The sequence below is a fragment of the Epinephelus lanceolatus genome, chromosome 4 (genome assembly GCF_041903045.1).
Source record: "Epinephelus lanceolatus isolate andai-2023 chromosome 4, ASM4190304v1, whole genome shotgun sequence".
Taxonomy (NCBI): domain Eukaryota; kingdom Metazoa; phylum Chordata; class Actinopteri; order Perciformes; family Serranidae; genus Epinephelus; species Epinephelus lanceolatus.
In genome coordinates, this window is record NC_135737.1 from 32278824 (window position 1) to 32298341 (window position 19518).

General features: G+C 42.7%; 1 protein-coding gene across 1 annotated transcript in view; it reads right to left on the reverse strand.

Annotated features, from left to right (window-relative positions):
* Nucleotides 1-1239: 1239 nt before the first annotated feature.
* grm5b (glutamate receptor, metabotropic 5b) overlaps nt 1240-19518 on the reverse strand; it is a 91515-nt gene continuing 73236 nt past the window's right edge. Inside the window, exons 11-18 of the mRNA XM_033630342.2 lie at nt 18643-18769; nt 14091-14208; nt 12268-12454; nt 10513-10671; nt 9237-9362; nt 7300-7482; nt 5914-6080; nt 1240-2479 (exon numbers count right to left, since the gene is read on the reverse strand). Coding sequence (XP_033486233.1) covers nt 1342-2479; nt 5914-6080; nt 7300-7482; nt 9237-9362; nt 10513-10671; nt 12268-12454; nt 14091-14208; nt 18643-18769 — 2205 coding nt within the window. The 3' untranslated portion in view covers nt 1240-1341. The remainder of the gene's footprint in view (nt 2480-5913; nt 6081-7299; nt 7483-9236; nt 9363-10512; nt 10672-12267; nt 12455-14090; nt 14209-18642; nt 18770-19518) is intronic.

Sequence of the window (19518 nt, forward strand, 5' to 3'; positions counted from 1 at the left end):
TGTGCAACAGATGACCCTCTGATCAACCAATCTGTGCCCACAAACATTAGAGATGATTGTGATTCCAATTAGTCCTAATCAAAGCACTGTCTGTGACGAACAGAGTGACACTTGTGTCCCGCTGACACATTGTGCAAAGAAAATGTCATGACTGGGATCCCGCTGAGCCTCACATTATGCTTTGTCAAATGTCACACACCAACAATAAGCTCTGAGGTCAGGTTTCTGCCAATTATCCACCTGAACAAGATTCAGTGACTAAGATGTTAATGGTGAAACAAGGCCTGGTCTTGTCAATCCCTCCTCTCCCTCTTTCTCGAGTCACAGACAGAGAGGTACAAAAGGTTTGGTCCCAACTGCTTCAGGAATCATGTAGAAAATATACATTCAAACTTCTGAAGAAAACAAACTGGAAGAGTAGAAAATACCGAAACACTGGCAGGATAAAAGAAAGCAGCGAGAGAAAGAGGGACTGAGGAAAAGAAAGCGATGTGGAGGGAACAGATTGGAGAGCCGAACGAATAAAAAGATGCGTTTGTGAGAAGGTTCTTCAGAGTAACATACAGTCTGGTATGTTAACGCAATGCACTTTTGTCAGAAGCATGTTGGATTTTATCACCAAAGAAAAATCCATTACCTCTCATATATTTACAGTGTTTTCCCCTTACATTGTATCTGTGTGTGCTCATGCCTAAGTGTTTGTATGTGTGTGTGTGTGTGTGTGTGTGTGAGTATATCAGCAAATGTACTATATGTGCCCTTGATAGCCTCTGTTAGTCTGCACAGGCTTTAGGAGTCTTACCTCATCAATACCCTTGGCTGTCTTGTTGGCATTTCATCTCACTGACTAAGATACACCAAAACATACTCATGCACACACACACACACCCACCCACACAAACACAAACACACTGACACTCACAATCTCTAATTAGTTGATAGCCATGATACCTTAAGGCCACTACCCAAATCTAAATGATACGTAGCTCTAGACCTTCAAGAATGATTTCTGACTTCACAGACAAAACACTGCAAAGTCATAGTGGCCCTTTTTGCAGCTCGTCACGTCCCACTTGTGAGAAACTGCACTAAGAAAATAGAAGCTTCTTATACTTGCATCTCACTGCAAACATGTAAACACAACAGCAGACAGCAGACTGTCGCAGCTTGGTGTCTTCACCAACCAGCCCTCCACGACTCCTTCACTGCAGGTTTTTTACTCCACGTAGGGACGAATGGATTTTAGTCTTTCCATCCTCCGATACTCTTTACTCACATTGACTGTGTTGTTTCTGAGTGCTCCTCTTCACTTCGGCGTTTTCTTGACTTGTCATGTCTGCCTCACAGTGAGGATGAACTCTGACTGTAGTTTCTGAGTGTCAGTCTGCTGTACCTGGGTGTAGGGGGGGATGGGGGAGGGTGGGAGGGGACCGGGGGGAGACATAGACCTGTCTCTGAGACAGGTGAGCCGCTACTCGATGCCAGGGAATCGCGGAAAGGCGACGGCGGAGTCAAAGCAATAAGCTCCTCTTCCAACTCCCCCCGCCTCAGAGGGGAGTTGTTGAGGCAGGTGATCAGGCCTCCTCGCATGGGGGAGACAGAGGGGGAGGTCTGGGTGTGAGGAGGTGGCAGGGGGTAAGGTGAATGAGGAATAGGGTGAGCGAGGCAGCCACTCCGGCCCACCAGGCTGGACTCGACAGGTGGGAGGGGCTGGACGTCAGCGTAGGTGGTGAGGGTCGGGGGCATCTGGATTTCACGTGGCAGCAGGTATGGGTCGGCGGGGTGAGGAGAAGGAGGTGTGTGTTTGTGCGTGTGTGAATGTGTCGGAGAGGATGACAACATCATGCTGTTGAGCTCGGTGATGTTGGCGGTGAAGCGGTTTACCACGCAGCTGATCTGATCCATCAGTGAACTCTGTCCTGGGCGGTTGTCCACAGCAACCAAAAGACCGTCGGTCCCCATGATCAAACGACCATCACTGCATGCAACCAAGCGACCGTCACTCCCCGCAACCACAGAGCTGCTGCTGGCATGACCACAACTACTGCCGCCAACGCTGCCACCACTGCCACCGCTGCAAATGCTGCTCGGGTAGTTTGGGATACCAGTCATCGGAGGCTCCTCCGATAATCCTGCCCCGAGCCTCTGGCTGACCGTGCTGATTGGTGAGGGCGTCTGCGGCCGGTATGTCATCGAGTAGTGCTCCTCTGCTTCAGAGAGCTCATACAGAGTCTTGTCCGTGCCAGAATCAGGATGAATGGACAGGGAGGACATGGAGGGGAGAGAGGGCAGAGGGACATGCGGTGGCAGATCTCCCCCTCCACAGTAACGCTCCTCTGAAGTTTTGGAGAAGGGCTTGATGACGGCAGTCTGATTGTTCTCCTTCTTCTTGATGTGGAAGGACAGCCGTTGCCACAGGTGGTTGCCGCGTGAACTGCTGCGCTCCGTCTGCGCCCAGGACACTGATTTACCGTTGGAGCTGGAGAGCAGGAAGGAAGTGGAGGGAAAAAAGGAAAGAGAAGGAGTTGTTTATAGAGCTTGGAGGTAGATGTACCACTTTTAGTTAATTAGTAGCTTGTTTTTTTTTTCAGTTTGCTGTGAAAAACAAATGTAACTTTTTTTAGTTTAAACAAATTATTTGATTTGAGATTATATAAAAGAGAAGGTACACAGTTTTATTCCATCTTTTTCAGTTTAAATATAGAAAAAGGTTTTTGATTTGCATGGTTGTATTTGTTATGTATAGGTCCCGGCTTCAGCTTGACAACAGGCTGTCTAAATGTTTTTCTCTCACTTATTCCAACTGCAGACTCTACTTTCTGAACATGGGGCATTATAAATATACTGAAAATTATTTACACTTTCCTCTCCTTTGTTTTTGTATCACATTATATGACATTCCAAACGTAGATGTGATAGCAACTACAGTCAGTTACTATAGCAGGTGATTTTATTGTTCTTGAACGTGTAGAATTACACTTTCATACTTGTTCCTACAATAAATGCTATTTTATTGTGCTGTTAATCATCAGTTCAGGGTTTTTCTAGATAGCAAATTTAGTAGTAAATTAGCATTACAAGCAAAATTACTGTTAAAAATACTGTTAAGCTGGCCTTACACAGCTTCTAGTTTAACCTCAGTTGGAGCACACTCCCGTGAGTCTCCCAATTCTGACAAAATCAAACATGTTTAATATTATTGTAAGTTTTTAGTCGAGGTTTCGTACTAATAGTGAAGAATAGGTGCGCGTTGTCCAGCACCAACCAAAAAGCAGTCGAGGAGATAGTAAATATGGAGGAGCCTCAGAGGAGGCAAGAAGTTGTTGTTTAATTCATATCTAACCAACTGGAACTTATTTTAATGAGAAAGCTAAGCTAAGCTAAGATAACCAATGGAGGCTGGCGGCAAGTTTAGGGCGACAAAATCCAAAGTGTAAAGTTTCACGCAAATGCAGTTTATTTTTATGGATTATGCTGATGCCAAATTGACAAGAATACTATCCATGTATGACACCTTTTATCTGGTGTTTCTAGAGGTATGTGTTTTTGTGGACATGTAAGGAACTATTAATATGTCATTATTTATTTATTTATTTTTTTACTTTTTATTTGTTCATTTTTCAGTTTAACAATGAACAGAATACACAATTAAACAACATTAATAAAAGAAAGGGAAAGAAAAATAATAATATAGACAGGGGCAATACTCTCTCTTTATCTCACGTATTGACTTATTTTTATCATGTCAGCTGGGAACACGACCCATAATTGGTCTTGTATGCCGTCCATTTAGCCCTCAGATAGTGAGTCAATTTTTCCATTGAGTAAATTTCCTCTACGATATCCAGCCACTGCTCAAATGTTGCAGGGTCACATTTCAACCAGCTCCTTGTGATGGCCTTTTTACATGCAAGTGTCAAGATTTTGAAGAGATACATGTCCTCCTTTAGAATTATGTCGCCTGGTTTCAATCCCAGGTACACAATCCAGGGATCCTTAGGAATCTTGGAACGTAAAACATCCTTGAGAGTCTGAGTAACCCTGTCCCACTACGTCATTATTTTTAAAAGGGGGTTGGCGTAATATTTTCCACCAGGACAAAGGTTGGCAAATAATCTCAAAAGGAATCTAGTTCTTTCAAAGAGTGACCCTGCAAGATCCCCCGTCTTCTAGTCTGTGACTAAAAATGTCACAGTGTCTTTAGATGTGAGCCAATGTCAAACTTTAAAAGCCTTTAAAAAGTCTTTTCAAAGTCTTTTAGAGTATTGTAGGCAATAGTGATGAATTTGGATAAGGGCAAACAGTTTTTAAAAACTTTACTGCAACAAAACCAAACATGGCAAAAACATTATGTAAATGGCGCCTGTTTAATATTAGTTCTTTTTAAATATTAATCTACATTAGTAATGTAATTTAATTGATGCAAAAATTTAAATGGAGCCTTGGCTCAACCACAGAAAATCAGTTGGACTTCACATGCGGAGTAATTTCAATTACAATTAATTTCCTGTTCTATTTTTTCCAGACAGTATGTTCTCCATTTGTCTTTGTCAGGTTCTCTCTTCCTCTCTCTGTTCCTCCCTCTATCTTACACTTTTCTCCACTTTTCTCAGCTTCACATCAGTCACAGTACTCTGTCCCCTGCCTCCCCCCCAACTTTTTTCCCTCTCATCCTTTTGTCAGGTTAATTAGTGTGATTAATCTATAGTGGAACTTCTGATTAAACCTCACACCACCGTGGCTGGGGGTGAAAAGAACTCAAATCACCCTGGACACACACTCACATAGACACATATGCACACACTGCATGTCCACACACACACATCCATATGCTGCACATGTCAACCTGCACCTACACACACACAGTGCTGTGATCTACTCATTTCAGCACACAGGAAGAGTCTCTGACAGACGCTTTTGGCGAAAGGTAGACCCAAGCCCGACCTGCAGAAACACATGTTGCACATACTGAAGGAGTGCTTGATTGATCTTATCTTACATACAGTGTGTCACATCCAGTTTAATGTCTGGTGAAGGTAAGCTTCAGTAGTTCAAACATTTGGTTCAAAAATCAGTCAAATATTTGTTTCTTCTTCTTCTTCTTCTTCTCCCCCCCCCCCCCGGTCTGCTGGTTTCATGTCTCCCTGTGTCTGTGCAGACTATACAATGACAGCATCTCAAAGGCAACAGCTTCCAACCCTGCACTGAGGAGATAGACAACCCTGCCAATTACCACCACCCACAGGGGAAGATAGGACCAAAAGAGATGGAGAGGGGAAGAGAGGAATAAAAGGAACCAAGATGGAAGCACTCCTGACATTTCTCATAAGAGCGTGATTGAAATCTTGCTTGCCAAGCGGGGTGAGCTGCAGTAACGTGCTGACAAACGAAAATGTGTTCTTGTCTTTTTCCTTCCTTTTCATTCTGGGCAAGTGGCTGTGCATCACTCCCTTTGTGTCCTTTGATCGGTTCCCTGTCACTGTAGATGGCTGCTGGATGGCCTTAAGCTGGGTGTGAAAGCCATTATGTCTTTCTTCTTTGCACTATTACTTTAGCTCTTTCTTCTCTTTCTTCACCATCACTGCTGCTTTTCATCTCTCTGTCCGTTCCCTCCTTCCTCTGTTTGTATTCAGATTTCTCTCCCTCCCTTCCTCTGTTCACTTCTCTCCTTCTTTGCCATGTCTCCATTAGGCAATTGTCTGCAGTTCATGTTAGGGTCAGAGGAACAGTCAAGCAGACTCAGGGGAGTTCAGAGTATCAATCTTTCAGAAAGCTCTAACACACACACACACACCATAAATAGTCTCAGAGTGGGGCCATTACAGAAATGGTGCCTTGGACTGTAACTGAGGAGTAACCTGGCATTAACCTGGCCAATGAGCCTCTAGTGTACACACACTCACACACACGTACCTGAGTGTCTCTCCAGTGGAGCCTCTGCGTTTCCATAGGTTGACCAGACTAGAAGAACGGCTGGCGGCTGAGGACGATTTGCCGTCGCCCACATGCATGCGCACCACTGTGCTAGTGGTAAAGGCACTGCGCACGTTACGCTCTGGTTTGGCTAGAATGATGTACACCTGTTATAAAATACAACATGATATTCAATATATGATGTTCAAATACAGCAAAACAGCTCTAAGACAAAGAGGACCACTTAATTTAATAATATACAGACAGAACAAATACCTACATCACTGCATCTGTTTTAATAAATGTTCTTTTAAGAGGAGTGATGGAGGCGTCATAGTACGCCTTATTAATGTAAAACTCTAATGAAAACACAATTCTCAAAAGAGGCAGCAGCTAATTGTTTTTATTGATTGTAATGCTGCTGCTGTGTCTGAGCACAAACTTCCTCCGTGAATCTCCACAGGAGTATCGAGCTATTACTGTGGAACGGGGAGAAAACATGATACGTGATAATATTCTAAATTAGCCATTTCACTTCAGCGCAGGCGTTTGGTGAAAATTTAATTTCAAGTTTCTAATCCCTTATTCAAAAACTGAAGTTGAACACTCACTTTCAATTACATGATGTTTACTGGGAGTGCTGCCCGTGCATTACCACTCTAATGACAGGGTTACTGTTAGACTGTCAATAGGAAAACAGTACCGTGGGGTGCTTTATCGTCAAATGTAAGTCTTCACATACCAAATTGTAGTTGTAAGTGTAGTTTAACTGTGTGCATAACATGAGGACAGGTATCGGGGTGAGTATGAAAAAGTAAACTTGTGGAAGAAACACAAAGAAAACAAGTTTCTTGGTTCTGGAGTTGGACATCAACATTCATACAGGGGCCGAATAACTTAATCAGAACACCTCAGAGTGTATTACTGAAGTCAACCTGGATTGTATCAAAAACAAAAGATTGTCAGGAGTTTAACATGTTTGTAAGTCTATTTCAATAATAAGATTTATATGCTATAACAATGTAGCATGACGTATCAGTACTGTTGTCATGGTTACCTCCTGTTTAAATAAACCTTGGACCGTGGATCCATGCAGAGAGCTTACAACCACAATATGTTTGAAGTTGAAGTGTGTGAAGAATTTTCTCAGTTTTTGGATTCTTCGTTCACCAGAGGATTGTGAGAAAAATGTACTTCCTTTTTTTTTTTTTGACAAATTCAGTGTAACATGGGGTGAGTAATATAACAGTGCAGAACAAAATAGACTACCAAGCTTTTATTGTCATGAAAGTATTCCCTGAATGTTTAGGGAGACTGAAAGATATATAAATCAAAAGCAATGACTGAGCGAGATGTAGAAACCATGCATTATAGCTTCAGCCTTACCTTGGGTACGAACATGCAGCACAGTGCCACAGTGGCACTGAGGCTGACACTGAAGCACATGGTGATAATCTTGTAGTTGGAGCCAAAGTAGATGGGTACAAAGGCCAGCCAGATGATACAGGTGGTGTACATGGTAAAGGCAATGTACTTTGCCTCATTGAAATTAGCTGGAACGTTACGGGTCTTGGGAAGAGATAGAGTCAGAGACAAAGTGTAAGCAAATATTCATACATTTCTTTACTGTTGTTGAATCATTCTGTGGATTCTGCCTTAAAGGGAAATTTCCGTTTATTTCAACCTGTCTCCTATCGTCCTAAATTTGTTTCAAGTGACTAGTGACATAAAAATAATAGTTAGCATGTTAGCCATTAGCCTAGATACAGCCAGGGCGTATAGTAGCGTCAGACCTGTTAAAACGTAAGTGAATGGGCAATCTTCAAGTGCAAAGTTAGTCCACTAAACAAGCTTTTTTTCCACAAAGACCGCCTCATATCGTTAGGATAAATGTCAGAGAACATATAGAAAATGACATGTAAACATGTTGTCTTATCTTACCGGTGTGGTGCCATGTTTGTTCACATTTAGCTCTGTTTTCCAAAGCGCGGACAAAATATCGCGAGAACAAGCAGCGATCTCATACCGTGCCTGAAATCTTGCGAGAACAAGCAGCAACAGCTGGAAGGCAGAACCGGACAGTAGCCTGAAAAGTTCATTAATTTATTTTATGAAAGATTTATAGAATAATGGCTGACTTTTTGCCAGACTTCGACTTTGTGGAGGAGGAATTTATTTTGCAGAGTTTGATGGCCGCCCTTATTTATTTGAGCCAGAATACACTGATGAAGAGCTTCGTGAAACTGAAGAACGGAGGAGGAGAGAGAGAGAGGTGCAACAGGTAGAGGACGAGAGAGGAGGAATGGCTGCTGCAAGGCTGCGTAGCTCTTGAGATTGGTGGTGTACCTGTGAATGCTGTGCCCCAGTGCCCACAGAAGAGGAATGCCTCTGTTGCAAGGAATGGGACCGGTTGCAGCCTTATTTTCAAGGTCTGGATGTGACCGAGGACGAGACACCTCCACCTGGAGGCTGTGCTTTGGAAAGCAGAGCTAAACGGTAAACAAACATGGCAGCATACCGGTAAAGTAAGACAACATGTTTACATGTCGTTTTCTATATGTTCTCTGACATTTATCCTAACGATATGAGGCGGTCTTTGTGGAAAAAAAGCTTGTTTAGTGGACTAACTTTACACTTGAAGTATGCCCGTTCACTTACATTTTAACAGGTCTGACGCTACTATGTGCCCTGGCTGTATCTAGGCTAACGGCTAACACGCTAACTATTATTTTTATGTCACTAGTCACTTGAAACAAATTTAGGACGATAGGAGACAGGTTGAAATAAACCGAAATTTCCCTTTAAATTAGGAAATAACACAAAAAGAGAAACTGACAGCTTTGGACTACAGGCCTTTACAGAACCAGAAGTGACACTGTTGACACTATTACACACCTTTGCCTTACCGCTGGTTAGTTGGTTAGTTGGATTGTTTTTCTACTGTTGTGTTCATAAACATAGGTTGTTTATTTTTCTGATGTGCAGTGTATTTCAGCGTTTGTCTCCTTTTACCGTTCTGCTCTCACACACTGCAGCAAATGGATGGCTGCAGGCCACTGATAATCAAACACTGACTTTATAATGTGTTCAACAGAATTTCATTTACTGCTGTTGAAAGTTGGAGAGCACCAAAAACAAACAGCATTTCAATCATTGCTTTTTACATTATGTCTGTGTGACCTTTCTTATGTAAAGCACCTTCAACATAGTATGAGTACATGTTTCTACAAATAAGGACTACGCTTGAGATATCCATTAAGATATTTTCATTTAAATCATACTCGGCACTGAATCACAATAGTTACAAACACTTCAGCCAGTACCTTGAAGGCATAGAAGGTGCAGCTGAGGATGAGCAGGCCATTGTATCCCAGCGGAGCGACCACACCCAGGTTAGTGGTGTTGCAAATGAGGTTGACCTGGCGGATGCTGGGGTAGTCATGAATCACCTACAGAAGACGGAGGAGGAATAAAAGTCAAAGTTTTTGCTACAAGCAAAACCGAAAACTCTAAATAATGTTTGCCGAAATGGGTGTGTTTATATGGACATAAATAAACCCATTTATGGTCAGGTTGCTGGAGTCTCCAGTTTAAAGTGTTCAAGCACGCATACACCATATCCCATTTTCAGAAACCAGGATAAGACCTTATCCCGTTTATGAGAAAAGTGAATATCCTTGGTGGAGTGCTACAAAAGAAACTGGGATACTGCTGCATGTACACACCTTACCACATTTTCTGAGAGCCGCTGACTACCCGCACAGGCATGGCTTTAGCCGTGTAACAGAAATAAAAACAATGTTGGCAACGACAGTGTCTCACTTCTTCAGCAATGAAGCAAATTAAAGTCATTCGGTAATGAAAGAGGCTGCGCATCTTTATCCATTGCCCCCCTTTCCTACATGGTGGCAGACACAGCACTGGTCAAAATGGAGGACAGTGTTATTTCGAGGGGCATAGCTGCTTTCAGGAATAATGTTAGCTGAGTTTTGTGGTGCATTTGTGATTAAGAGAGAAAGACAGTGGAGGTGGTCAGAGCAGACAAATGTTAGCAATCAGAGCAGAGAAGAAATTGCATAGTGTGGTGTTCAGTATTTTCTGTCGCTCTCATCTCCCATTGCTGATTTGTTTTCATAAACATTACAGGTCCCTGCGCAAATAAACTGCAGTAATCAGTAACTAGGTCACTAGTATATTTCATGTAGGGGAATAATCATAACCTGACTTCTCTGTGCTCATGTAAACACCTTATCTTGAATAAATAGGATTATAATCGGGATACGCCTCATAAACGGGTTATTCATGTCCATGTAAACACCCTGTATGTGACCAGGGTGGCATTAAAATAGAGTGGGGAAGCAGTATAATTTCACAAACTAGCAATTCCCTTCAATACGCTGCCAAATTGAGATCAATACTTAAAGTCTGCTGGCAAAAATGACAAATAGAGTGGGACTGATTAACTGCTTTGGATAAAGGCAAGAAAAGTGCTTCATTCAAGATTCAACAGATTCAACAGACTCAATGGAGATCACAGGCCTAATTATAAGGTAACTTCTGCTCTTGATTCGCCTTTATGTTTCTCAATCTCTCGCCTACCTCAGGTGGCTCCATGAGGAAGAGAGCCACGATGATGCCCAGCTGCAGCAGTATGAGGAGGAAGGCAATGATGAGCTGAGCACAGGCAGACATGAAGCGAGGTTTCTTTGTACAGATCTTCTTCTTGCTGCCTGCCAGGATCCGAGCAATGCGGTTTGTCTGGGATCAGATTGCAAATACCATTTAGTAAAGTATCATACTGGCCCTCATTTATCAATCTGTCGTACAAACCAGCTCAGATTTGAGTGCAGAAATCATCTAATGATAGGATTTATGTGCAATTCATGAAAGGTTCTTATCTTGCTGATGACAGTGTATGAACGATCAGGTGTCGATAAATGTGGCCACTGAAAACAACTGTCAATTACATATCCCAGCCAAATATATTCTTGGTTTAGAGGCCTGGCCCCTCAAGTTTATGACATGGAAAGATGTAAGTCGGCCAAGAGGAGAAACTTCTCTTAGCTAGAAATGGAAACAATGACGTCCCAAGTCCATATGGCGGCTATACATTTTTCAGTGATTAATATATGGCTGCAAATACTTGGATGCCAGTCAGAATATGGTCTAATAACAATTCTCCAACTCAGTCAGATTTACTAAGGTGAGGTGAGGTGAGGTGAGGTGAGGTAAGGTAAGGTAAGGTAAGGTAAGATAAGGTAAGGTAAACTTTAATGTCCCTGAGGGGCGATTTGAGATATAGACAGTAGTCCTGTGTACAACAAAACAGACAGTACAGTACATAACACACAGTATCCAGTATCACACTGCAAATGGCGGCGCAGTGGTTAGCATTGTCATCTTGCAGCAAAAGGGTTCTTGGTTTGAACGTGGGGTTGGGAAGCCCTTCTGTGCGGAGCTTGCATTTATCTCCAGGTACTCCATCTTCCTCTCACAGTCCAAAGACTGCAGGTTAGGTTAATTGGTGACTCTAAATTGGCCATATGTGCGAATGTGACCATGAATGGTTGTCTGTCTCTATGTGTCAGCCCTGGGATAGTCTGGTGACCTGTCCAGGGTGTACTGTATAGGCCCCCAACAGGATAAGTGGTTATGGAAAATGAATAAATGAATAAATGCACTGCAAGTCTTGCATACACGAGCTGAAACCTGACGTGAGATCTGATCGTAGCTTCCACTCACATCCACATGACAAATGCAGACCAGTTTTCTGTCATGCTTTCATTTGGTAAATGAGGGTCACTATATCAAAAATTCCAACCATCTGCTTTCTGTATTTCTACACTGCTGTTACTGTCCTTAGGTAGATGTATTAGTAAGAAAAACTTAAAAGATATTGCACACAGTAGTCAAGATCTAGTACGATACACTCTAGATATTCTTTTACGGGAAGGACATTGCAGTTCGCTGCCATCATTGAATCCTACCTCCCTGTTCCCTCAGCCCTCATTTGAAAAATCCCATGGGCAGGGTTAGGACAGACTGGCCCTGCTTGTAATGTTATAGTACAAATCTGCACTATCGAGCAACTACAGCCCCTGTTTTTAACCCAGTTTCTTTCTGATTAAGTCAACAGTTTTGCGTCCCCCACAGGTGTATCTCTGGTGATGACTGTCCAGCATCTGAAGCTTTTCTGTGGCTATTCAGTCCAGACCACTGATGACCAAGGCAAGTTAACATAGATCTAATGATAGGAGTGTTCCATGTCTTTAGAGGTAACCTCTTTAGCCCTACACCTCTCACAACTGCACCACCCTACATCTCATACTTATTCCACTGATCCTTAGACATTACCTTGGTGACAAGTGCAGAGTAGCTCATAGCAGGTGACAAGCCTATTCCCAGTCGTTGGAGGTAGCAGTGGATGACATGGGGTTTGGCTATGAGGCTGAAGGTACACAGGTATCCGAGGCAGATCCCAGCCAGTATAATGTAGCACAGCTCCCTACTGGAGGATTTCACTACTGGGGTGTCCCGGAACCTAAACACATCCAAATAAACAATTATGCACAGATAAATGTAAGGGATAACATACAGACATGCAGAAATGCAGATTATATACAATTTAAACATGCACAGTGGTTAAAACTGGGGTAGGCAGTTTAGAGCTCTCTCCCTATATTGCTCTGCTTCATTGATCCACTGTGGACTGCTTTGCTGGGAAAAGGGGAGCAGCGAATTCGGAGACAAACTGTCACCGAGCAACTGCAGCAGCCAGCCACAGCACTGGATCTAACAACAGCAACAGAGTTGGGGAGTCAGGGCTGTCCACTCCCTGGTGCTGGTTGCTGCAGCTGCTAGCTGGGGTCCGTCTCGAGAGCTGCTGCCTGCACTTCTCCCATCAAGGTGGTCTGTATCGGCAGGGACACACTGTAATTGTGACACTAGCTAGCTACATTAAAATGAACTTGAACTGGCAGCATATGTGAGCCTTTGGCTACAGCTGGCAACCCTAATCCAAAACTATCCATCCATCCAATTTCAACCACTTAACTGAAGCTGGGTCAGGGGGGCAACAGGCTGAGCAAAGTATTCCAGATGCAACTCTCCCAAGCAATGCTTTCCAGCACCTTCTGGCAGATCCCAAGGCATTCCCAGGCCAGATGAGATATGTAATCCCTCCAGCGTGTTCTGGGTCTGCCCGAGGCCTCCTATCAGTTGGACATGCCTGGAACACCTCTAATGAGAGGCGTCCAGGAGGTATCCTGATCAGATGCCCGAACCACCTCAACTGAATCTTTTCAACGCAAAGGATCAGTGGCTTTATGCAGAGCTCCCTCCGAATGTCCGAGCTCCTAACCCTCTCTCTAAGGCTGAGCCGAGCCACCTTTTGGAGGAAACCAAAAGTTGTATCCGTGACCTCATTCTTTCGGTCACTACCCAGAGCTCATAACCATAGTTGAGGGTTGGGATGTAGATGAGATCAGCTCTCTCTTCACCACGATGGTCCGGCACAGTGCCAGCATCAGTGCAGATGCTGTGCCAAACTGCCAATCCATCTCACGCTCCATTCTACCCTCACTCATGAACAAGACCCCAAGATACTTGAACTCCCTCACTTGGGGCAGTAACTCTCTTCCAACTGTTCAAATCAACATTTTCTCTACATCTCTGAAATGCGTTGCCAATATTGACACGTTTAATTTTATTTATTTATTTATTTATTTATTTATTTTCAGACTCACTTTTAGACTTTTTTTGGTTGCTTGACAGTGTAGGCGGTTGTTGCCAATGCTGCAATAGCAACTTTTTCTGCAGGATTCTCCGCCATTGAATCAAGCTTTTACAGAAGAGACGTGCATGTGCATTTGTCTTTGAAGAGTAGCCAATAGGAATGTCCTCTCTCTGAAATGACCTGTGATAGGCCAAAGTCTACAGTCACTGCCTACATTTTCTAAAGCCTAAATACAGAGCCCAGTAAAGGTGCAGAAGTCTGGTTTTCTCCCATACTACTTGAATTACAGTATGCTCAAAGGTTATTATGGGATTTTTGCCCAATAAAGCAGAGTAACAAATAAATAAAACTGTCTATCACAGCTTTTAGAAAAGAGTAGGTATAGTTTTGAATTGTCTTTCTCAGCTCTTATATTTTCTAAGACAGATGAGAGATTGATTACCTGATAAAGACTGCAGTGACAAAGAAGGTGAACATTAGACCAAGGCAGGCAAAGACCACAGCAGCAATGGGTTCAGGATCTCCCCACCGCAGATACTCCACTGGGATTGGGTCACAGCCTGGGCATAGAAGAATGAAAAGATGCAGTTCTTGAGACAAAATTAATCAAAGACTTCTTCAATGTGTGTGAAGCTTAGCAAAATGATAATACAGAGTGAGCTTTAGGCAAGACTGTCATATTTTGCCACACATTTAACTGTATCTTTATCTCTATCAATCTCTATTTCACTGTCGCTCTTGTCGTGCAGATTTTCCTTTTACACTTCTTTCTTTGCCTCTTACATCATACTGCCTTTTGACCTTGCAATACATACTTCTCCATTTTCCACACTTTCATCCGTGTCTCTATTTCTCCCCTTCTGTGTTCATCATTCAATCTTTGTATCTGTTTCCTGTCACTCTCTTTTTTTCTGTAATGCCTCATCCATCACTGTCCCTCTGTTTTCCCCCTAATATCTCCCTTATCTCTCCTCATCCTCATCCCTCCTACCTTTCTCCCTAATTCTCTCCCTCCATCTCTGTCTTCCTCCTAGGCAGGGAGATAAAGTGTCATTAATTAAAGGGACAGTTCTAATTATGAACCGTCTTCACGTTTGCTGAAATTATCTGGCTGGTTGGTCTAGACATACTGTAGCAGCAGGGACGCATGTAGACACTTTAACAAACTTTCTGTCCCGATACTTCTTCACATTTCCCCCCATCTTAAGTCTCTCTATCTCCCTCCTTCTCCCTTGCCCTTACTGTAACCCTCTCTTACAGACATGCACAAACACACACGCCTGCAAGCACACATCTGTTCATACAGTAATGTGAATCACAGAGAGAGTAAGAGTCATTATAAAAGACTCAAGTAATTTAATGACTTTGTCTTTAACACGGTCAATAAAGTTTATCAAATCAGTGAAGTGGTTAGGTCTAGGGGCATAAACAGCAGCCTAATTGCTAAATGGGAGCCAAGGGGATGGAAACAAACAGACAGAAAATAAGTCAGACGCAAGCACTCTGCAGAGGATGTGGCTCACTTGCCGGCTTGCATCACTGAAAAGCTCAAAGTGCCATTTCAGTTAAAACTGAGTAAAATCGATATAAATCATGATGTAAACAGTGTTAGAGTACTGAACAACATGCAGTGTGTCTAGAAGCGAGCAGCAAAATAATCTGTCCAATAATTTTATAACATAAACCATGCAAAATGTCAAAATGGAGCAGCTTCACAACAAAATCAGTTACTTATATGAAAATGTAACTGTTTAACATCATGGAGGTTTTTTAATACTTAAAGCTACAGTTGGTGTTCTTTAAGACTGTCACTATATTCTGAAAGAAGCACATGAGACGGATAGTCTGTGAAAAGAAAATCATGTCCTTCCTCTTCCTGCTGCCTCTAATGGCATTCGCTGGAATTGAGCCGAGGAGTCTCTACCACAGCCATCAGTCACGTCAGTCACTGCTTGTGTATGGTCAAACTGTCAAACTGTGCAGCGCTGATCATACATGAATCAACATTCTGTTACAACATTGACAGTTTTTCATTTTCAGAAGAAATCGGCAAATATGTTTTCAGAAACATAATTTAGTCTACTGTTTAGCTGCAAAATGAGAAACTTTGTGACCCAGTCGCCATGTTGGAATTGGTCAATCAAAGTACCAAGCACTGCCCACCAGCCGGACCAACTTTCTCATTTTACAGCCGAACACAGTAGCGTGAGGTAGTTACGTCGGGCCCCAGTGCATACATGACTTCAACGCAACGCCACTCACTGCCGTAACAAAGGCCACGCCCCCTTTTGCGTGAAAGTTTTGAACTCGACCCGGGAGAGACGCTAGTCGCAGCTAGGAGTTCATAATGCCGAAAAGTTCACCCTGTCGTCAAACGGCAGGGTAAAGACGGAAAGCTGTGGGATCCAGCCAGTCACTACATCTAACGTTAAGTCTGTGGCAGGCACTTCATCATAGGTTATTTGGCTAACGTTAGTTAGCTAGCTAAAGTCAGTTGATCTCAACGATAACATGAGATGCTGAAAGCCAAGAAGCTAATTCTAATTAATGTTAAGAAATTAATCGACAGAACATGAATTGAATGAATGAACTGACAGGTCATTCGTCCACACAGAGGCTGGCAACTGAAAAGGGCAAACACCTCCTATCATTTTCACTTTCTCGTCGTACCGAAGGCGATCAGGACCTCTTTAACTCTCTCCGTAGCATGTAGCCTGACTGGCCATTTTATCTGAAGGGGAAAGACTCAACTGATGTGTTTTTATTTACACTTTACGTGTATGAAGAGCTCTGCCGCCAGTCAAAATCCCATGTTTCTATCACCTATGACGTCACTGACACGTGACCCGTTGTAGTTCGTTGTAATCCTGTTGAAGTCATGTATGCTACTATGATAGCCCCATAGTGTATGCTATTGTGCACATATGGTCTCATCACATCAAAGACTTCATCATCATTATAGAAATTATTCATTTAACTTAACAATTTTAATTGTTTAATAGTATATTTATAGATTTTACAGCTTACAGAAATATAATAATATTTTTGTGTTCGATAGCTACTGACTATTCAATTTGTTTTCTAAAAAAAAAGAAAAACTTTGACAAAGATGGGATTGCCTTCTTGAGGACATATATAGCAAATGGCACCATTTTTAAATGAATACTAATCTCTCTACAGGCCTCTCCACTCCAGGGGCCCCTGTGCAATTGCACTGCCTGCACTATCTATATTTACACCCCTGGTTTCAGCAAATACAATTGCAGTTATTCTTTTTTTTATAAAAGTTACCAACCGTAGCTTTAAGTATATCCCCTCTTGAAGACACAAGCACTACAGTAACTGTCCTGCCTAGCAATGAGGGGTGAGGACCACCCAGCCATGAAAATGCAAGGTGGGAGGAAGCATTTGCTGAGAATTTAGCTCCAATTAATCCTGCTCAAATTAATCTAGATGTTGGGGCTGAAAATCCCAGATCAGTGTTTTCCTCATGGGTTTTTCTCAGAGTAGTCGAAAAAGCATTGGCTACGTTGGCATTTTAATACTTAATTAGTTCACGAAATCTGCAGGAAATGGTGTTGTGTTTGACCCTGGGCCAAACTGCTGCAGTGAGGGGGAGGGAGGGCGTTTGGAGGGTTCAGTCGATATAAAGTTTTGAAGCAAACTCTTTCAAACATTTACAATCAAACTGTGGAACTTTACTGATCAGTGGAGAGGCTCAAATCCCAAAGCTAATCCTCCCTTTTTCTGCTCCTTTCACTCTCCCTGGCCGCTGCTTCTGTCAGTATTTATCTCCATCTCGCTCTTTTTCTCTTTCAGCCTCACTTTTTCTTCTTCTTCATGTTTCTCAGTCTCTTTCCTCTCGCTCTCTTTTTTCTTGTTTTTGCTCTATTCCTGTCACCAAAACTCTCCCATTGCTTTCTATGGTTTTCACACCCACTGTACCTCTGTCCCTGCCAGCTGAGACCTTGCTCTTTCTCCTCTGTTCCCTCTGCCTCTTTAACTCTCTCTCTCTTCATCTCTCTTTCTTTTTGGCCTCAGGGAGAGAGATCAAAATGTCTGCTGGAGGAACAGGGCAAGCAGTTTGTTTACACCTCATTATTACTGTTCCATATAGCCTCGCTGGGGAACACGCAGCACTTATTGTTGATGAAATGAGTTGCACACATGAACTCACACACATGTGCATGCAGTCAAACACACACAAAGTAATACATTGGTAACCCTGATCACTCTTTCAATTCGTTCTCTCCCCGTTTTTTATACTGCCAACTTTCTCTTTGTCATTTTTTCACGGGTTTGCTCCCTGTTTTAGCGTACGGATGCTTCTCTCGCTGGCAGTGAAGCTCTATCTGAATTTTCAGCAGGGCTCGATTCATGTTTTAATCATTGAGCTTGGTGAGGAGCTAGCAAGCAGCATAATGAGCAGCTGAAAGCATAACAAGGCAATATCCAACCGCTTCCAACGCAATGGAGAGGAAATAAATTTTCATTGCAACTGAAGTGCATTTGCATTGAAAGCTGCTCTTGATGCAGAATAATTAAAACATTGGTGACCATGTTGGCAACAAATTAAAGGGATGAGAGAAAGGAAGGGGAGGGGAGGGTGAAACTGAGAAATTTTCTCATTTTTTCTTTCTAATGTTACTGGTACAGGACTTACTGTATAAAAAATATGCTGTAATGGCTTGCTGTATCAGGAAAAACACAACTATCTAATTCTACTAAACATCCTTTACCCTATGACCCTACACACACACACACACACACACATGCACACACACATACACTGCACAGTTTCCTTTGAGCCTCACTACTGCATCAGTATTACAGCATTTTCATGCAGGAGCACAGTCAAATACTGTAGCTTCATGTGCTCATTGCAGTGATTCTATTCAAGAGTTGTCTTGACAGAGTGGAAACATCTCTGCGATTGCATTTACATATTATAAATAAACATGTGGGAATGCACACACAAACACACAGACACTGACCTGTGAGGTCATCTGTAGGCCAGGAGCCCAGTTCACAGGCTCGGCAGGTGTACTCGTCAAACACAAACTCATTTTCTTTACAGGGAGTGCACGTCCAGCAGCAGCTCACTTCACCCTTACGGATCACCTGGAAGGGACAGAATCCACGTCTGTGTGAGTACCCATACCTTTGTGTAGTGCATGCTTGCAACTCATGGGCACCAGCCACTGGAGCCTTTTATTCCACTAATAATATAATATAAGCCAGTAGTGCGTATATAACCTATGTAATCAATAATGCTGTGATTGCGTGACCAAACTGACGGGAGTAAAGACATGAGTAAAAACATAGCATAAAGAGCAAAAGTATGTGTAAGCAGACAGGTAAGGACACCATTTATAGTCCACTAATTCAGACGATATCCAAAACATTCTCACGCTAACCTCGTCACATACTGACATTTGGTCATGGACTTTCCAAGTCCAGATACGACGTGAAAGGTACACTGGTGCGTTGGTTGTTGACGTTCTGGGATGCCGTGTCAAGCTCTGCCTGTTACATGCATTGTCTTCTTTAAAAATACACTTCCTTTCTCACAGGAAATTTACCATTTACATATTTCAAAATAAACTACGCCGGTACAACAACGCAAATTTCCTTTTTATCCTTCATGGGTTTAGGCAACTAATGCACATGGTTAGGTTTAGGAAAAAAGAACAGGGTTTGGCTTTATAGTCTTACAAGAAACGAACACCACTCTCCCAGGTGAAGGTCGATGTTTGTTGGACCCATGCACCATGCGTCATGCCCATCCTACTGAAACTTTCACCACCTTAACTTTCCTTCTCGTCCCAATGCGTTTCTCCTTGACGTCAACAAGCGTCTGAAACTGTACC